Genomic DNA, 20,338 nt, shown 5'->3' with positions numbered 1-20,338 from the left:
CTGAAAAGCCAAAACCAGCAAGGTGGAAATAGAGGTTATTACATATAATTACTTTTTAAATGGAAATCTGCTAATTTACAGGCCAAATTTACCAGCGATATAATTGGTTCCCAGAGTCTGAGCTGTCATGTATATACAGTGTGCTGGCCATTGTAAGAATTCTCATCTTCAGATGATGCCAACTGAACACTTGAGATTAGCTAGGATTTATGTTGTAATGCAAATCCCCATATGAGTAAAACGCATGTGACTAAACAGAGTTGGGACAAAATTAGATGCATCACACATTTCAGTATCTCTCTTTTTCTCTAATCGTTCATTCTTTGTTGACCTGTCACATCAGTAATATGTCACAAGGAAGGCCTTGACAGACAGTTGTACAATCCTCAGGACAAACATTTTTGCAGGGTCATAAGTTCTCTCACACACTGTGTCTGTAATTTCAGAGAGCATTACAGCAACTCAAAGAATGTCCTGGAGACTCAACGTTTTCACATTACAATCAAATAATTTACATTGTAAGGATTTGAGGGTATGTCTCCACAAAGTAACATTGTAAAAGCACCCCCCCCCCCCCCCCCCCACACACACACACACACACACACATACATACCTCAAAGGAAAATATATGAATGTGAGATGGAGTGAGATTGGTGACAGCTGCTGACAGTTATCACTAGAGATTTGCCAGGTCAAAGATCTGTTTTTCAGCACTAAAAAACTCAGTTGCTTTTGACAAGGGGACACAAGGCTACGAGAAAAAATGTGTCCACTTGGATTATGATGTATAATATAGTAGTAAGAAATGTATGCATGGAAAACTCAGTGGTTCCACACAGATAATTGTATAAGCTGATGACCAACATTAGCCCATAACAGCCACAGTGCGGTTAAATGTGAAAGTTTGTAGGCCAGATTTTGCCTGAGGACTTAAAGGTGAGACGGGACTGACATTTTCATTGGAGTAGAGAGTGACTGATAACAAGCTGGACTGCTCTTTTGTTGGGTCTGTGTACTCTCTGGAGAAGTGAAATGAGTGAAAATTTCTTAACTTTTATGTGTGTTGATATGTTGACATAAGATTGGCACCATTAGCATTAAGTAGTTATGCAAAATTAGGGTTTTTTTAAAGTTTTTTTTTTCTCTTTTATTTATGTTGGTCAGTGAAGCTATACCCGAGCACCTGATTTCAATTAGGAGAGATCATTTGAAAGAACTGAACATGCTTTAGTTATGTACAGGCCCCCAGTGGTGATGGGGATTAAAGCAGGACCCCATCAGGGTATCTATAGAAAATGTTTTGTTTTGCTTTTACTTTGGGAAATAAAACTATAAATCTCATCTTTAGTTTTGAAACATCTTCTGTCAAATTCAATATTAAACAGATTTCATAGGGAAAAGGTTTAACCTGAATATTTCATGTGCCGATACATCCACATAGAACAAAACAAGAATAAGAAAAAAAACGTTACAACGTATGATTATATCTGAAAGACACTGTAATTATGAAGTGATCTTAATTAAAGCTCATTGGGTTGTAAGATTTGGGGAGCTTTTAGATATGATGTGGCCTTTTCTAACCCATCAGGTCGGAGCTGGACCGCTGTACTCTTTAACCCTGTGAAGGTGGTCTGCCATCTGTGACTCAGACAGGAAAAGGTTAACCTGTCGTCTCCTGTAGCCAGACATGCCTGTTCAAATATGACTTCACACACACACACACACACACACACACACACACACACACACACACACACACACACACACACACACACACACACACACACACACAGTGCATGTAAGATCACAGGTACTGAGACAGTATGTATACGAATACAAATGTCACAAAGCCACTTTGTATTATAAAGACTAACTTCTGCCTCTCTGGGATGCTCTGTTTTTCCTTCCCTTGTAATTAGTGACCTCATGACAATAAACAAAGTAGTTGTGTACAACCAAGTTTTTTTTTCAGCATTGCTTGTCTTTTTAATGCTGTTGCCAGAAGCCAAAATTAGCATATAATTGAAAAAAGATAGTATGACATTTCACAGTTTTTGATTTGTTGTCTAATTTTTAACGTGACATATTAATTTAAGACTTCCGATCCACTGCTTTAATTAACATTTTACGTAGAGTACCAGTGTTCTTTTAAACAGTGCAGTATGCCAAACCATAAACTACTGAACTATGCCTAATTCTTCCTCTGTTCTCCTGATACCTGACCCACCATCGTTTTTAGCACTGATCTTCACCTGTAACCTACATTTGTAGGTTGTTATAATGTCCAGCTGAATCTTATGGCCACCTTCATAATCTATCCTTTGACCATGTTCGACCTGAAGACCACTGCCACAGGCACTTATGAGGTGCTGTTTGTTTCATAAATCTAGGCTGAAATTGAGCTTGCGTTTTTAGAGACTCACCAAGTTTATCAGCAGGCTTATATTAGCTGTTTTCCAATATGTTATTATTTGCATTTATAAAAACTGATAACTGAAAATCCAAAAGGACAAGAGAAACACCCTGTTATAAGTGATGACTGCCTGATATCTGAGAATATTGGATTTTTTAAAATCACCAATCATCAATATCTTTAAAAAAAATCTTATATGGGTCTAACTCTGCATGTTACTCTGTTTGTTGTTGGGTATAGTGTTGTCCTAACCCCTCAGAGGGGAATAACGTTAACAAAGAAGCTGCCATTACAGTTGTTAGGAGCTAACTACATGTGTTAAGGCTGGACAATATGACTTCAAATCCAAATCCTGATTAATTAAACTACATTTTTATACGCCCACATACACATATAAATATATGTTCTTCTTGCCCTAATAGGTCACAAGGTTTGCACTGATTGATTGTCTGACCCTTATTTCCCCCAACAGGCTTTTCTCTGTGCCATGAAGTATGGCCATTGAAAACATCTCTGCCTTGTAGTGTAATTGGATGCTTTGAAGAAGTCAGTTTCATAAGGTTGTAATCCCTGGTCCTACTCACTTTAATCATATAGGGCTACCATAATATTTGAAGACAGAATCAAACTGTGGGTTTATGATACATTTTCATTGGGCAACCCCGTTTTCAAAGGGACAGTAAGTGTCGCCCTAGGATACGGCACCAGGTACCAGTTGATCACCTGACTGAGTAGCCATGGAGAGACACGAAGAACACCACGAAGAGACATTGTTAAAAAAAAAAAAAAGAAATTTTCTTGTGGTCAGTCAAGCTTACAGAGCCGGAGAGGAGAGAGATAAAAAGAAAGATGAATCTGGGTGGATCTGTGGTTGGCACAAAGCACTCCCTGTGCAGGAGGGGGATCGGCCACTGCTAAATGAGCTACTGATTTTGTTCTGTGGTGCTGCTATTGAAGATCAGACAGTGATTCACTGAGGGCTTGCAGTCTTTGCTTCTTAGTGTGACCTGATCCTTAGTAAGTGAAGAAGGTGGGTCTTTTTTGTAATGCAGTTGTGAAAATCACAATAAATGAAGTATAATCACGTGTGTTTCTGTTGGTAGAAAAAAGCATGTATGTATGTAATGTGATAGAAAACATTCAGCTCTGCTCTGCAGCATTTATAGTGCTCAAGTCACACATCAGTGCCATCAACCGAAAAGTCTTATTAGAGAGAGAGAGTCTTTGTTGCAAATTAAAAACAAATAAATCAGAAAAATTAGATTTATGTTACCTTTTTGCACTGAAATGTCATTTTGAGTGATAGCCATCATCAAGTGTTGCGTAAAAGTTCACACATGTGTCTGTCTGCTTCCTCAAATGTGCTTCTATTTTTGTTACATCTTTGTAATTTTGTTTTGTACTTAACTAGCTGCCATAAAATTGCTCATGTTTGCACACTGGCAAACTGCAGTACTGAGAGCAAGTGAAAGTATGTGTGTTTGTGTTGGTGTGTGCGTAGATGCTAACCAATGCTTCTGCCTGACTGGAGAGAGTGAGATATTTTTACTCTGTGTTAACATAGATACACATTGCATGCTCACATCTAGACCCATCTAGGCAAACACTCTGACACACATGCGCATGGAGCGATTATGCTAATTTGGAGTCACATGTGGAACCATGCACATGCAGACATGGAGTTCTAAATAACTGGAAATACTGTATAAATACACAGAAAATAGAAAACAGATGAGAAAGTCAGACCTGTGGATAGATTTGGAGACTTCCTGATTGTCTGGGACATTCTGGAACAGGTTACACGATGTAATTGGTGTTTCAGCTCTCAGATCCAAAACATTTTTGCTGCCATCTCTTCAAATGGTCTTTGATCCAGTACATTTTTCCAACTATATTTAAAGGAAAAACCATTAGTTACATTAGCTGAACTAGCTTTTGTACTAGCTAGCTTAACGATAGCTGAACTAGCTAACGCCACTGGGAATAACTTTCAAGGAAACTTGTCACATAAGCAATTGGCTATTCATTTGCACATGCTGTTTTGTTTACATGGATGAGGCTAACTTTGGTTTGACTCAAAGATAAGCAAATGATATTATTAGTGAGAAGTATAACTTTCATTTGAAAGTGTTATATTTGTCCCAGATACATTTCTATGATTGAAATATAAAATATAATACTGAAATCTCTTAGGCAAACTTTCTTCTTATTTCTTAAAGTAGTCTTCAGGGATAGTTCTGCAGGCTTCTCGAAGGACATTCAAAGCTCTTCTTTGGATGTTGACTGCCTTTGTTTGGTGCTCTGTCAACATGATCTAACACTTCAATAATGTTGAGGTCTGGGCTCTGGGGACGCTTATCCATGATGGAAACTGTTCCATTTCATTTCAAATCACATGCTTTCCATAAGGTGTATCGTGTTGGATTAAAATTGGACTTCCGTGTTCATAATTCCATCAATTTTGATAAGATTTCCAACACCACTGGCTGAAATGCAGCCTCCACTGTGTTTCACAGATGGCTGTAGACACTCACTGTTGTATCTTTCTCCTGGCATTCTCTGCACATAGTTACAATGATTTGAACCAAAAAAAAATTCCGTTTCCTTTTCTTTTCGACAGCCACCCTACAACTAAGACTACTTCTGTAAATGGAGGGCCAGATGCATTTTTCAGGTTCTGTCAGGTCTTTGGTGGACTATTTCTTTTTTCTTAAGGACATGGCTTCCAGCACTGGACTAAAAATAAGTGGAAAAAGCCCCCAAAGAAAGATTTTGAAAGTTCTTATTGTCACGGCTGGCGGAGGGAGCCGTGTGGTGTGGAGGAAAAGGAGGACCCAAGATGCAGCGAACTGATGACAGAGTGATGTTTATTTACAAGGTGGTGGTGGTGGCAAAAACAGGCAACTCAACATGAGCAATTACAAACCTAAACTGGGAGAAACTAAAGACAAACCTGAGACCATACAAAAGGGGTGCGGGGCAGAGAGACGCAGAGACAGGAACGAAACACCATAGAATGCAGAGCTAACCGGAGGAACGCAGTGATACATGGATGAACACAGACGAGCCGACAACAAACACAGACCGACACCCACTAAATATACACACACACACACACACACACACGGTAATCAGGTAATCGTACACAAGAGGGAAGAACAGCTGATCTGAATACACATGATGACTGGAGGACACAAGCTGAACACAATGACAACAGACACAGACTTTCAGAACAAAACAGGAAATCTAGAACCCGAACCGGACACAAGGGGGGAGGACACAGAATAACTAGACAGAGGGAAATAATCACAAAACAAAACGCTGGGTCAACGACCCAGGACCATGACACTTATGATATCTTAGAGGAGCAGCGCTCCCCAACCTCCCAACCCACCAACCCACTGGTCCGTAAATCATTTGGTACCGGGCCACAAGAGTTGAGGCTCATGTGTGAAATTTATGGTTTTCAGGGTTTTTATCATTTTTATCGTTAACTCAGTTTCCCTGGGCCTTTTCCCGTTATGAATAAATCTTCTTTTTTTGGTACTGGTTTTATTTTGTTGTATTTATCTGCGACATCTTAAAGGCCTGAAAATATTGTCGGACATAAACCGGTCCCTGTCGCAAGAAAGGTTGGGGACCGCTGTCTTAGAGAATTACTGTTCAAGACTACTTTAAAAATAAAGTCTGGCTGCTTGAAAGCAAAATTTCAAGAAATGAGTGGTGGCTTAAGACGTTTTTACTGTACTCTTAGGACGTATCAAACTGTCCCGACTTTGAACCCAAACTCCACTGTATTTTATTTCATCATTTCGTTTTTCCTCCTCCTGAGGCAGCCACTTTACACTGCACCGACTCCTATTGACTTGAATGGAGCAGGTGGATTGTGTATGACTGTATGTGTTGCATCTGTGCCGAGGTTTGTGAAAATGTCAAGTGCAGCTCATCAGCGAACTCATGTTTCAGCTCATTTTTCCGATCCTCACCTCCCCCACTCAGTGTCACTTCCTCTGCCGCTCTTATCAGGTCCTTGTGTTGAAGCAGCTCCTCCATTTTCTCACGTGATTCTCCTCATTTTTTTCATTTGCATCCACAGATACCATTCTTTAAAATATTATCCACCCCTGATTTCGTTGCATGTTTGGTTCATCTTTTTGCTGCTCCCTAGTTATTTTCCTGTTTTTCACAACGGAGAGTGTGTCTACTGGACAGTGGGTCGAATTGCTGGTGGTCAAGCCTGAAGCCAGTGTATCAGTTTCATAATCCTCAGCCAGCCTACGCTCCTTCACAGTGCTTGCTCACATCTCCATTTAAGCCCCCAACACTGCTCGAGCTACACTCTCAGACAAAACCATTGCACTCTTATCCACTACCGCTCGTTTAAAACTGTAGATAATATCACAGTTGCTTTTTCTTAATTCTTATTTGAAGTGCAAATATGTCTTAACACTGGTTTGAATGCAAATTAAAATATTCACATTAGTGCTTTTCAGTACCTTTTTGGGTAGAGGAGATGGCGGCAAACACGGAGATGTTTAAAGGCTTTGTTTGCATTGCAGGCGGGTTTCATTCCGGCGCCCTGGCTTTTCTCTCTTCTTCTCTTTGTATCCGTCTCTCCCTTTTTGCTTTCCCTCTCTCCCCTCCTCTCTCATTCCCCTTCTCTCTATCTCTTGTTCCCTGAGGAGCCCAGCTGGGAGAGGCAGATAAACACATGGGAGCGCGAGGCTTAGCATCCACCCTACTTCCACAATGCCACGCTCTCCTGTTCAAAGGCCCCAGCCAGAAATGAGAGGGGCTAAACCCGAGCTGAAAATCACAAGCAGGGGAGGCAGCTGTAGGAGTACGTATATACACAAGCAGAGAGACAGGCAGAGAGTGATGTTTATCTGGGGCTGTCTTTGATAATTACGATGGAGCATTTACTCTCTCTCTCCCCTGGTCACTTGTTTTTTCTACTGTTTGTTTACCCAGAAATGCACATACGCTACTCAGCAAGTACAATATCTGTCAACACTTTGAGGTGCATATGATTAAGCAGCACATGTACATTAGTTAAACGTGTGTTTGTTTGTTTGGTTGTTTTTTGTTTTTGTTTTTTTTTGGGGGGGGGCATGTTTGTTTATAGGCCGGCAAATTTCAGAACAGAACAAAGCTAAAGACAGTGATGCACTAACAAATACTTCAGTGGAGGGATTTCCAAGAGAGGTTGCAGCTGTGCACCATGACAGCTAGGTAAGCAGCAGTCAGCCATCACCTGAGGCCTGAGGCTGCAAGTGGAAATTGGAGTCCCCTGTTTATCATCTGGCTGTAATCTCGGTTCACCTGAACCTGCCAAACCAAGCTGGGTCCTTTGTGACCCTGATTAGCTTGGCAAAGCAGCATCTAGTATTGTGCATTTATGCCCCTGTGAGCTCACTGTTGCCACTTAGCCTTAAAGATCAGATTATACAACTAGGGAAACTTGGAGAATAACTTCACTTTTCTGCAATTTCATTGAATCTATTGATGGTTTTCATCAGGGATGTCAGCATACTAGAAATGTAGTAAATACCAATACCATTAAAATAACGGAATTCTCGACATCAAATTTGCTACCAGAAAAAGATGATCCAGTATACTTGTTATTCGTAAACATGTTAACGTCTGTTGACAGGTATAAAGGTATAACATTAGATACATTATGTTGGTGTACATTTATATCAATACATTTATATAAATGATAGTAGAAAGCTTTCTACAGTCAGTGGTTTATTTAATGTTAGCTATTGCAAATGGAATATCATTCACACCACCATGGCAATGGCCGCTTTTTTAAACAAATGATAATGTGTTTTTCAGGATAACATAACAGGGATAACACTTTGGATATTGAACTGAAAACTCAGTCAGTCAGTCACTCAGTCATTGAACAGACCTGGATGCCGCTCTTTTGTATTTCCTCGCTTGCTCTGAAAAGCACAATTTGCATATTGCCTTCTGCAAGTCAGCTATCACTTGACTCTTTTGCCTTAAACAAGCATGTCCGACACAGGGATAACAACAAAACAGACAATCCACCAAAGGCTGCAGTGAAGAGAAGACTTTTATACACATCAGAGGGTTGGACACAGGAGCATAACCAGACACAGATGTAAACAAGGACAATCAGCCGGGGGCAGAAGTAAAGGTAAATACAAGACGCTAAAGATACCTGATTACAAAAATGAGAACTAGCTCGACAGAGGGAAACACTTTTTTAGAATTATGAACAGTAATGGGAAGGAAAAGGGACAAGAATTAAATTCAAGTACCAAACGATAAAACTAACGAGAACTCAATTACAACATATACATAAAGAATAAAACACAGGTTGTGAATAACAATAGAAACAGAAAAACACCAGAAATGACAAACCACTTGGCAGCAGTTGTGGAGGAACTGCAGCCTTGGTAAGATACACTCCCTACAGTACATACGGTGCTACCAACACTGTAACTGTTGCATTTCAGAGTTATGATATCAAAAGGTATCATAACGACTGGTTCTGGTTCTAGTTTACGTTGCTGCCACTGTCAGCTGTAATGTTTCTGGACTGGAGTGTGTTAGGGACCTTTTGTAAGAAACTGCCCATTAATGAGTTCCCTCCTATACTACGTGCATTAAAGGGCTTATTCCTATTTATTTTCAAACAACCAAAATATAATAATAAAATGATACAGTAACCCAGTGTTTGATATAACAACTGCTAAATAGACAACAATGCGACCAGTGGTTTGTAGGGCTATTCACCCAATATCACGCTAGCTGTGTGCCACGTGTGGACAGCGGAGCATTGTCGGTGTAGCTCTTCTCTCACACTGTGTGATCTTTAACTTCCCCATATCCATATTTCATTTTCCTTTTGATTACTCATGCCGCAACAGTATAAGCTTGTGTCTAAATGACTCACAGTGCACTTACAGTGGGGCAAAAAAGTATTTAGTCAGCCACCGATTGTGCAAGTTCCCCTACTTAAAATGATGACAGAGGTCAGTAATTTGCACCAGAGGTACACTTCAACTGTGAGAGACAGAATGTGAAAAAAAAATCCATGAATCCACATGGTAGGATTTGTAAGGAATTTATTCGTAAATCAGGGTGGAAAATAAGTATTTGGTCAATAACAAAAATACAACTCAGTACTTTGTAACATAACCTTTGTTGGCAATAACAGAGGTCAAACGTTTACTATAGGTCTTTACCAGGTTTGCACACACAGTAGCTGGTATTTTGGCCCATTCCTCCATGCAGATCTTCTCGAGAGCAGTGATGTTTTGGGGCTGTCGCCGAGCAACACGGACTTTCAACTCCCGCCACAGATTTTCTATGGGGTTGAGGTCTGGAGACTGGCTAGGCCACTCCAGGACTTTCAAATGCTTCTTACGGAGCCACTCCTTTGTTGCCCGGGCGGTGTGTTTTGGATCATTGTCATGTTGGAAGACCCAGCCTCGTTTCATCTTCAAAGTTCTCACTGATGGAAGGAGGTTTTGGCTCAAAATCTCACGATACATGGCCCCATTCATTCTGTCCTTAACACGGATCAGTCGTCCTGTCCCCTTGGCAGAAAAACAGCCCCATAGCATGATGTTTCCACCCCCATGCTTCACAGTAGGTATGGTGTTCTTGGGATGCAACTCAGTATTCTTCTTCCTCCAAACACGACGAGTTGAGTTTATACCAAAAAGTTCTACTTTGGTTTCATCTGACCACATGACATTCTCCCAATCCTCTGCTGTATCATCCATGTGCTCTCTGGCAAACTTCAGACGGGCCTGGACATGCACTGGCTTCAGCAGCGGAACACGTCTGGCACTGCGGGATTTGTTTTATCAGGCTTATATTATATTATAGTATTTTTTTTAATGAGTGTACGTGATGTGTTGGTTGTATGTTTGTTGTTTGTTTTGACATACTGCGAATCAATTTCCCATCAGGGACAATAAAGTTACCATTGACCATTGATTGATTCCCTGCCGTTGTAGTGTGTTCCTGATGGTGACCTTTGTTACTTTGGTCCCAGCTCTCTGCAGGTCATTCACCAGGTCCCCCCGTGTGGTTCTGGGATCTTTGCTCACCGTTCTCATGATCATTTTGACCCCACGGGATGAGATCTTGCGTGGAGCCCCAGATCGAGGGAGATTATCATTGGTCTTGTATGTCTTCCATTTTCTGATGATTGCTCCCACAGTTGATTTTTTCACACCAAGCTGCTTGCCTATTGTAGATTCACTCTTCCCAGTCTGGTGCAGGTCTACAATACTTTTCCTGGTGTCCTTCGAAAGCTCTTTGGTCTTGGCCATGGCGGAGTTTGGAGTCTGACTGTTTGAGGCTGTGGACAGGTGTCTTTTATACAGATGATGAGTTCAAACAGGTGCCATTCATACAGGTAACGAGTGGGGGACAGAAAAGCTTCTTACAGAAGACGTTACAGGTCTGTGAGAGCCAGAGATTTTCCTTGTTTGAGGTGACCAAATACTTATTTTCCACCCTAATTTACGAATAAATTCTTTACAAATCCTACCATGTGGATTCATGGATTTTTTTTTCACATTCTGTCTCTCACAGTTGAAGTGTACCTCTGGTGCAAATTACTGACCTCTGTCATCATTTTAAGTGGGGGAACTTGCACAATCGGTGGCTGACTAAATACTTTTTTGCCCCACTGTATGTCACTCAAAGGTTCTTGTGTTGAAGAATACCTAAACTTAAGTAGATGCTGAAATAGACCCCAAAACGGGTTTCCAGGAACTGTAGCCGTCCCCAGTTTTGCTGTGCAGAACCACAGGAAGGACTTCCTCCAAGGACTATGAAAAAAGTTCTTCTTAAGAAAAAGAAGGTCAAGTCTCGCTGTATCAGTTTATGATCAGTAAATGTGTTTATTCATGACTTATAAGTAAATATAACTCCACCTGTAACTGCATTCTGGTGTATAAACAGAAAATTAATGTTGAAAAATGCAAAAAGAAGAAAATGATACTAAAAATCTTGTTGTTTTTTTTAAAGCATTATGACACAAAAATTTAGCCTATCAAACGGTCTCAGTGCTACTCAGTTTTGTTACTTCAGTTTCTACTGGTAGAAAATGATAAATAGCTGCTTATAAACTACAAACCAAATGAAAGAAATGAAGCTTATGGCTACATTATAAATTTGAACAATAACACAGCAGAAGCAGTGAATGAAGGGTGGGGGTGTAAATGAAATGTAAAATAAAATTCATACAACTTTTCTAGTACTTATAAAGTTAGGGGGACTCAGAAATACTAAAAAAATGACATCAATTAAAACATTTTGACACCTTCATTTAATGTCTACAGTTTCATTTGCAAATATCTGCTGAATTTTAGCGGCTCATCTGGGACGCACTCACTGATTTCTCATTGCATGACCCATAAATCTTTTCTTTGCAAGATGACATATGTGTGCTTAGCCCCTGTTCCCTTCACGAACATGAAAGCATCCATTCAGTGTGGCATAGTCCAGCTCAGTGATCTGATAGTGCCCTCCAGAGGCTGACATTCTTTCAGACAAGCAGAGATGCTGCAAAACCTCCACAGCTGCTGGCAAGCTGCATGTCCAGCTGCCTGTAATATGGGAGAGAGGAGGCTAATGCTAACCAGGCGTCAGGTCTGATTATGGTGATTATGGTTGTGAGAACTCTTGAGGCTATGAGAGCTTTATATGGACAACTGGGCTAGGGGAGGAAAGATGTTAAGGGCAGGGGAAGTGTGTGACTATGATTATGTGCTCGCTGCACGTTCATGTTTGGTGACTGTAATGAGCAGCTTGTTTTCACTTCATGTGTGTTCTATGCATTTGGACTTATTCACAATGGAAGCGGTGTCGTGTCAGCAACCTTTTTTAATCCCCAGCCATGAAAGCCCCAGGCACATAGAGCAGAACCACTGAGGTACTGTAGTAAGTGGAATTTGACACAATTCAATTCAATTCAATTTTTTTTATAAAGCGCCAAATCACAACTACAGTCGCCTCAAGGCGCTTTATATTGTAAGGTAGACCCTACAATAATACATAAAGAGAAAAACCCAACAATCATATGACCCCCTATTAGCAAGCACTTTGGTGACAGTGGGAAGGAAAAACTCCCTTTTAACAGGAAGAAACTTCCAGCAGAACCAGGCTCAGGGAGGGGCGGGGCCATCTGCTGCGACCAGTTGGGGTGAGAGAAGGAAAACAGGATAGAGGACATGCTGTGGAAGAGAGACAGAGATTAATAAACAAGTATGATTCGATGCAGAGAGGTCTATTGACACATAGTGAGTGAAAAAGGTGACTGGAAAGGAGACGCCGGACATAGAAGAGGGGCCTGAAAACTGAATGTTCTCCCTCCAATTCTACTTTTAAATACTCTAGGAACAACAAGTAAGCCTGCAGTGTGAGAGCAAAGTGCTCTAATGATATGATACCTTATATGGTACTATAAGGTCATTAAGATAAGATGGGGCCTGATTATTCAAGACCTTGTATGTAAGGAGCAGGATTTTGAATTCAATTCTGGATTTAACAGGAAGCCAATGAAGGGAAGCCAATACAGGAGAAATATGCTCTCTCTTGCTAGTCCCTGTCAGTACTCTTGCTGCAGCATTTTGGATTAACTGAAGGCTTTTCAGGGAGTTTTTAGGACTTCCTGATAATAATGAATTGCAGTTGTCCGGCCTGGAAGTAATAAATGCATGAACTAATTTTTCAGCGTCACTCTGAGACAGGATATTTCTAATTTTAGAGATGTTGCGCAAATGGAAGAAAGCAGTCTTACATATTTGTTTAATATGTGCGTTGAAGGACATGTCCTGGTCAAAAATGACTCCAAGGTTCCTCACAGCGTTACTGGAGGCCAAGGTAATGCCATCCAGAGTAAGAATCTGGTTAGATACCATATTTCTAAGATTTTCAGGGCCGAGTACAATAACCTCAGTTTTATCTGTGCTAAGGAGCAGAAAGTTAGAATGTCTTTAAGACATTCCTGCAGTTTAACTAATTGGTGTGTGTTATCTGGCTTCATAGATACAGTGGGGCAAAAAAGTATTTAGTCAGCCACCGATTGTGCCCCTGTTTGAACTCATCATCTGTATAAAAGACACCTGTCCACAGCCTCAAACAGTCAGACTCCAAACTCCGCCATGGCCAAGACCAAAGAGCTTTCGAAGGACACCAGGAAAAGTATTGTAGACCTGCACCAGACTGGGAAGAGTGAATCTACAATAGGCAAGCAGCTTGGTGTGAAAAAATCAACTGTGGGAGCAATCATCAGAAAATGGAAGACATACAAGACCAATGATAATCTCCCTCGATCTGGGGCTCCACGCAAGATCTCATCCCGTGGGGTCAAAATGATCATGAGAACGGTGAGCAAAGATCCCAGAACCACACGGGGGGACCTGGTGAATGACCTGCAGAGAGCTGGGACCAAAGTAACAAAGGTCACCATCAGTAACACACTACAACGGCAGGGAATCAAATCCCGCAGTGCCAGACGTGTTCCGCTGCTGAAGCCAGTGCATGTCCAGGCCCGTCTGAAGTTTGCCAGAGAGCACATGGATGATACAGCAGAGGATTGGGAGAATGTCATGTGGTCAGATGAAACCAAAGTAGAACTTTTTGGTATAAACTCAACTCGTCGTGTTTGGAGGACGAAGAATACTGAGTTGCATCCCAAGAACACCATACCTACTGTGAAGCATGGGGGTGGAAACATCATGCTATGGGGCTGTTTTTCTGCCAAGGGGACAGGACGACTGATCCGTGTTAAGGACAGAATGAATGGGGCCATGTATCGTGAGATTTTGAGCCAAAACCTCCTTCCATCAGTGAGAACTTTGAAGATGAAACGAGGCTGGGTCTTCCAACATGACAATGATCCAAAACACACCGCCCGGGCAACAAAGGAGTGGATCCGTAAGAAGCATTTGAAAGTCCTGGAGTGGCCTAGCCAGTCTCCAGACCTCAACCCCATAGAAAATCTGTGGCGGGAGTTGAAAGTCCGTGTTGCTCAGCGACAGCCCCAAAACATCACTGCTCTCGAGAAGATCTGCATGGAGGAATGGGCCAAAATACCAGCTACTGTGTGTGCAAACCTGGTAAAGACCTATAGTAAATGTTTGACCTCTGTTATTGCCAACAAAGGTTATGTTACAAAGTATTGAGTTGTATTTTTGTTATTGACCAAATACTTATTTTCCACCCTGATTTACGAATAAATTCTTTACAAATCCTACCATGTGGATTCATGGATTTTTTTTTCACATTCTGTCTCTCACAGTTGAAGTGTACCTCTGGTGCAAATTACTGACCTCTGACATCATTTTAGGTGGGGAAACTTGCACAATCGGTGGCTGACTAAATACTTTTTTGCCCCACTGTAGATAGAGCTGGGTGTCATCTGCATAGCAGTGAAAATGTGTACAATGTCTTCTGATGATTCTGCCTAAGGGAAGCATGTATAATGTAAACAGAATTGGTCCTAGCACTGAACCCTGTGTAACTCCATAATTAACCTCAGTGTATGAAGAGGACTCTCCATTTACATGAACAAATTGGAGTCTATTAGATAGATATGATGCAAACCACTGCAGTGCAGTACCTGTAATACCTACAGCATGTTCTAATCGCTCTAATAGGATATTATGGTCAACAGTATCGAATGCTGCACTGAGGTCTAGCAGGACAAGCACAGAGAAGAGTCCACTGTCAGAGGCCATAAAAAGATCATTTGTAACCTTCACTAAAGCTGTTTCTGTGCTGTGATGAGCTCTGAAACCTGACTGAAACTCTTCAGGAGTATTTAGTGAAAGAAACTTGTAAGAAAGACTAGCCCCTCAAATATTCAAGATGATAAACTGTAGTATTATCCATCCATTTATTAATTTCTTTAGCCTTTTATTGATCTCATTGTACGCAAGGGACTTGAGCTGGTCCCAGCTGACATAGTGCGAGAGTTTGCCAGTTCTATGGCTTCCTAAAAATATCAGTATGACTTGTGGTTTAACATTTTCGTAGTAAATTTTTTTGTCAAGTACCACATTTGCTTCTTGTTAATTCTGTATCCTTTCGAGAGGGCCATTCCTTATAAAATTGTCCCTTCCTTGTACAAAAGTTCGACATTTTGGAATATTGTTTTCCACCATCATCTAGAGAAAAGTGGAGGAAACTTACATACTTTATTTTTGCTATAATGACTTATAACTCACAAATACTTTTTCTGCACAGAAATATAACTTTAGGTTTAGATTAGGTTTAGCGAAACATCTGAGTTTAGATTTAAAGAGAAAACTTGTTATAAGTCTGATTTTTTTTTCCTCTCTATGCATGTTTTGTGACTATATATGTATAACTATATATGTATCACTCTGTCACAATTTTCTTGTGTTTCTCAGGGCCTAATGCCATTCAACACCTGTTCCTGTCATGCTGTTAACACAAGTGTCCAGCCAACTACAGATTTTTTCTTGCGTCTTATGGCACAGGCATGTGCTGAGGAAGGCAACTTCTGTCCTGTTGTGTTCAGATCATCCTCTCTTTAACGATTTTCAACTGCTTCCATCAGGTCGTCGTTATAAAATGACTGCAGTGAAGACAAAGCGACACAAATTGTCGTTTGTACCTAGTGCTCTTATCTTAATTAACAACACTAAATTGTAAGTGTTGTTGCCATTGCACATTGCACTTTTTTCGATGGAATATCTAGGTTGTTTTATCAGGCTTATATTATATTATAGTATTTTTTTAATGAGTGTACGTGATGTGTTGGTTGTATGTTTGTTGTTTGTTTTGACATACTGCGAATCAATTTCCCATCAGGGACAATAAAGTTACCATTGACCATTGACCATTGACTACCACTAAAAGATCAAAGGGCTGCCAGCACAATTATGCAATTAATCTGTTTGCTAGACAGGACACCTGAAGAACAAAAGAAAATGTTATATATGACTCATATATACATATCCATAAGACAAAGTCATTTGCACTGATCAACTACTTTTCTGTTTTTGAGGGACACATTTCACACACAATAGCATTTCACTATAAAGGATATTCAAATGCTTCCCAAACCATCTTTGAGTGGATTTTCCTTTGTCCACTTGTTTGAATGCATGTAGTTTTTTTTTTTGTTGTTTTTTTTTCCCCAGTGGAATTAAAGTTAATTTAGATAATGCTTCTTCTAACCCTGATTCCCCAGATAGGTATCTGCAGGCATTATGAGATAGTGGTGAGATTATAAAATATGTCTAAACAGACAGCAGACCATAAAGTGATGATACAGTCTCTGGTACTTAAATGGTGTTCTGCTGCCCCCAAATGGCAAACAAATTAAAAATAAAATCCTAACAAATCTGCAATGTGGCTTTTCCCCAGCCATGATTTCAATTACTGCTAATCAGTGTTAACCTGTGTAAAGTTTAGCTGGACTTGAGTCACACAATAGCCTGCAAAGTAAAAACAACAGTAGTGTGGAGTGAGGGAATGCAGCAGATGAGTCAAACTGAGTCTCCTTCACATTGGAACTTTCTTCTATGTAAAACTGTAACTTTAAGTTTTTGGTAAATGATTGTTATCGAGCTGAGAAGGAAAAAGTAAACGTTACCCAACCGTCCATCCATTTTCTACTGCTTGGGGGGTTGGGCCGTGGTGGCAGCACCCTGAGTGGAGCCCAGAACTCCCTCTCCTCAGCCACTTCCTCCAGCTCATCCGGGTGAGCCTGCTCATCTGCCCAACCCTGTACTGAGGCCTTTGTTAATGTGTTTGAAGAAAACTGATTGTTCTCTTCTCAGAGTGTCCACTTTATATTACTTGTAGTATCTTTTTTGGATGAGCATGTGATGCTTTTTTCTTTGTGTTTCTGCAGCTCTTTTCCATCTTCGCATTTGCAACATGTGGCGGTTATACTGGGCAGCTGCAGGTTAGCGTGGACTGCATGGAGAAGGCCAGCAGCAACCTCAGCATTGGCATTGACTTTGGTTATCCTTTCAGGTGATTGGCCTTCATGTGTCTGACAGCCTGCTGACATTTTGGGATCTAAGAGCTTTATATGAAATGTATGAACTGCTGACAGTGAAAGTTAATTGTTCATTGCTTTTGTACTTGACCCGTGCATGCGTGCGTGTGTGCACCAGGTTGCACCAGGTGTCCTTTGAAGCACCCATGTGTGAAGCCATGAGGAGGGAGCGTGTTTTCCTGACCGGAGACTATTCATCCTCTGCTGAGTTCTTTGTCACCATTGCAGTCTTCGCCTTCCTTTATTCCCTCACGGCTGCCATTATCTACATCTTCTTTTTAAACAAGTACCACGAAAACAGCCGAGCACCACTCATTGTGAGTACAGTCGATGAAACACTTTCTCAGTCCTTATTAGGTAGTTTATCAAGAGTACGTTATGCACATAGTCTGACCCTCTATTCTTCCAGGTTGACGTCTTCCATTGACTCACAAACTAACTATTCACTCATTTAAAGTAAGCATTTAAAGTAATGCTATAGTTTTATTGCTGAATTCTCATGGACATGATCGCTCTCGTTTCTTCCAGGATTTTGTAGTGACAGTAGTGTTCTCCTTCTTGTGGCTGGTCAGTTCCTCCGCTTGGGCCAAGGCCCTGTCCGATGTCAAAGTGGCCACCGATCCAGATGAGGTGCAGCTCCTCATCTCTGCCTGCAAAGACCAGACCAACAAATGTGGCTCTTTGCATGGACCTCGCTGGTCTGGACTCAACACCTCAGTGGTAGGTACAAAAGATGTGGAAATGCATGAAAAGATCAACTAGAAAAGCTCAGTTTTCTGAACATGTTTAAACTGATGTGTGGAACCTGAAATAGCTGAACAGTGTGAACGACTGATGTTATGGTAGTGTATGGGAGATGTAACCAGTGAAAAAGGCAGAAATTGTGGTTCAAGCTGAATGAATATGTGGGGGCAGTTATGCCAAGATTATTTGAATGTTTTGATGTTTATTGTAAATTTGTTTCTTTCACTGTCTCTTCAGGTTTTTGGGTTTCTCAACTTTGTTCTATGGGCTGGAAACATCTGGTTTGTCTTCAAGGAGACCGGCTGGCACAAGGGTGCTTCAAGATTTGCAGCCGGGGCGTCTGAGAAGCAGGGCGGCACATTTAGCCAGCAGTCATACAACCAGGGAAGTTTTGACCAGTCAGGGAGCTACAACACCCAGGGAAATATGGGTCAGCCATCTGAGTATAGCCAGGTGGGAGGGCCCACTTCCTACCCAAGTCAAATGTAATTGTCTCTTTTCATTTTGCAAGTAGCACCTCAGCGTCTTTAAGCAGGGCAATCAGGCGTGATAGAAGAAGACGGAAGTGAAGTTTGTCTGTGCAGAATGCAAAACGGTGGTCATAAAACCAATGTCGGTGTGTCCAAGTACACTCATTGTAGATACAAGTGTTGTTGGGTAAAGTTATTAGATATAGTCTTTTACTCCTTCTCTTTCAGAGGTGTTGTTTGCTGAATGCTGTATTTCTTGTAGTCTGAAACACATTAGTAACAGTTTCTCTCTCTCTCTGTGCTCAGTAATTGACATACAATGTTTTGATTGGATGTCTTTTCCAAAGTGGTTTGCATTCTGTCGTGGAAGGAAAAAGTACTCCGTGTTTGTATACTCCAAAGTTTCCAAGTGCATGATGTTTTATGTGTTCTAATACGCTTTCTGTGAAACAAAGGGGGGTGGGGGAGACATGCATTTTATCTCTGAAAGTTTACACCCTGACTGATTACTAGACGTTCATCAGTTAAGTATTACTACAAGTGTAATTTCTTTTTAATCTAATAAGAAATATATTTTGATAATGGGAATTCACATATCAATTCAGAATAAATTCAGTGATTTGTCTGTGACACAAACACATTCCAGCTTCATTCTAACACTGGCTACTGACGATGTCAAAAAAGTCTTCAAAAACTAAGGCAATAACTTCATAACTTCATTCTGCAAAACATACAGGGAATGTGCAAGAAAACCAAATTGTATATGCAACCATTGCAGCATGTAGTTTCTGTTCCTTTCATTTTCATTTCTTCTGCACAGGCAGCATCACATTGGCATTTTATTTGTAAAGAGGGAGTTTGTCTCCCCTTATTGTTTGCAAGTGGCTGCTCCTGCTACAAATGCCTGGGACTGCTTCCTATGCCATCGTCAGACTGATGAGTAATTCCATATCCAAGTTCCACCTCTCTAAAGCATGACCAGAGCATCCACACACACTAATAAAGCCCAGCAAAAAAGCTATAGTGACAACAGAAGACTAGTGAATATTAGATTCATCTGTATATAACGGCTACTGAGCTTTAGTTTACTTTAAAAATCACAGTTCCTTTCTGCACCACAGAGGTGTGACTGTGTGTATGGTAAAGTCAAAATCAAAGGATAATGCGTGGTTGCTGTTTGTTTACATTAATGAGACTTGTGCAACCCTGTTCTTTGAACTTCTAAGCATGTGGCTTGCATCAGTGTAATAAAGTAGACTGAACATCCATGCACTGTATAATAATCTGGCATCCTTGATGACTGTGTACAGGTCAGGAATTCAGGAATTCATCCTAATAAAAATGTATAAATTTGTCCATAAACGACTTCTTCATCTGTTCTGATATCTTGATTTGATCTGTAACCTCTGACCCTTTTCCTTGATTTCCCAAGAACAAAGCAAGGACACACGGCTGTCTTTCTGTTTGATATAAGAAACGCAAACTGAGACACAAATGTATGTGGTGTCTCTGCGTGTAGGTTTTGGAGTGTAACAGTTCATCTTTTACCGTACCTTATTCACTTTCTGAACTACACTATAGAAAATAAAGCAAAGAGCAATAAACACATACATGGATTTCATCATACCACTCTGAAATTCCTAGAAATTGATTTCTGAATGTTTTGGTGTCTTCATA

The 20,338-nt window shown here is 40.7% G+C and overlaps 1 protein-coding gene across 1 annotated transcript in view; it reads left to right on the top strand.

The window, feature by feature from the left end:
- synpra (synaptoporin a) overlaps positions 1-19,982 on the top strand; it is a 28,132-nt gene extending 8,150 nt beyond the window's left edge. The window contains exons 3-6 of the mRNA XM_085407875.1: positions 17,298-17,422; positions 17,566-17,764; positions 17,976-18,167; positions 18,429-19,982. Coding sequence (XP_085264001.1) covers positions 17,298-17,422; positions 17,566-17,764; positions 17,976-18,167; positions 18,429-18,680 — 768 coding nt within the window. The 3' untranslated portion in view covers positions 18,681-19,982. The remainder of the gene's footprint in view (positions 1-17,297; positions 17,423-17,565; positions 17,765-17,975; positions 18,168-18,428) is intronic.
- Positions 19,983-20,338: the final 356 nt, after the last annotated feature.

The sequence above is a fragment of the Rhamphochromis longiceps genome, linkage group LG5, assembly GCF_057381845.1.
Source record: "Rhamphochromis longiceps isolate RC_006_pf linkage group LG5, R_longiceps_female_GT1.1, whole genome shotgun sequence".
NCBI classification, from domain to species: domain Eukaryota; kingdom Metazoa; phylum Chordata; class Actinopteri; order Cichliformes; family Cichlidae; genus Rhamphochromis; species Rhamphochromis longiceps.
This window is presented reverse-complemented; position numbering and strand designations above follow the sequence as displayed.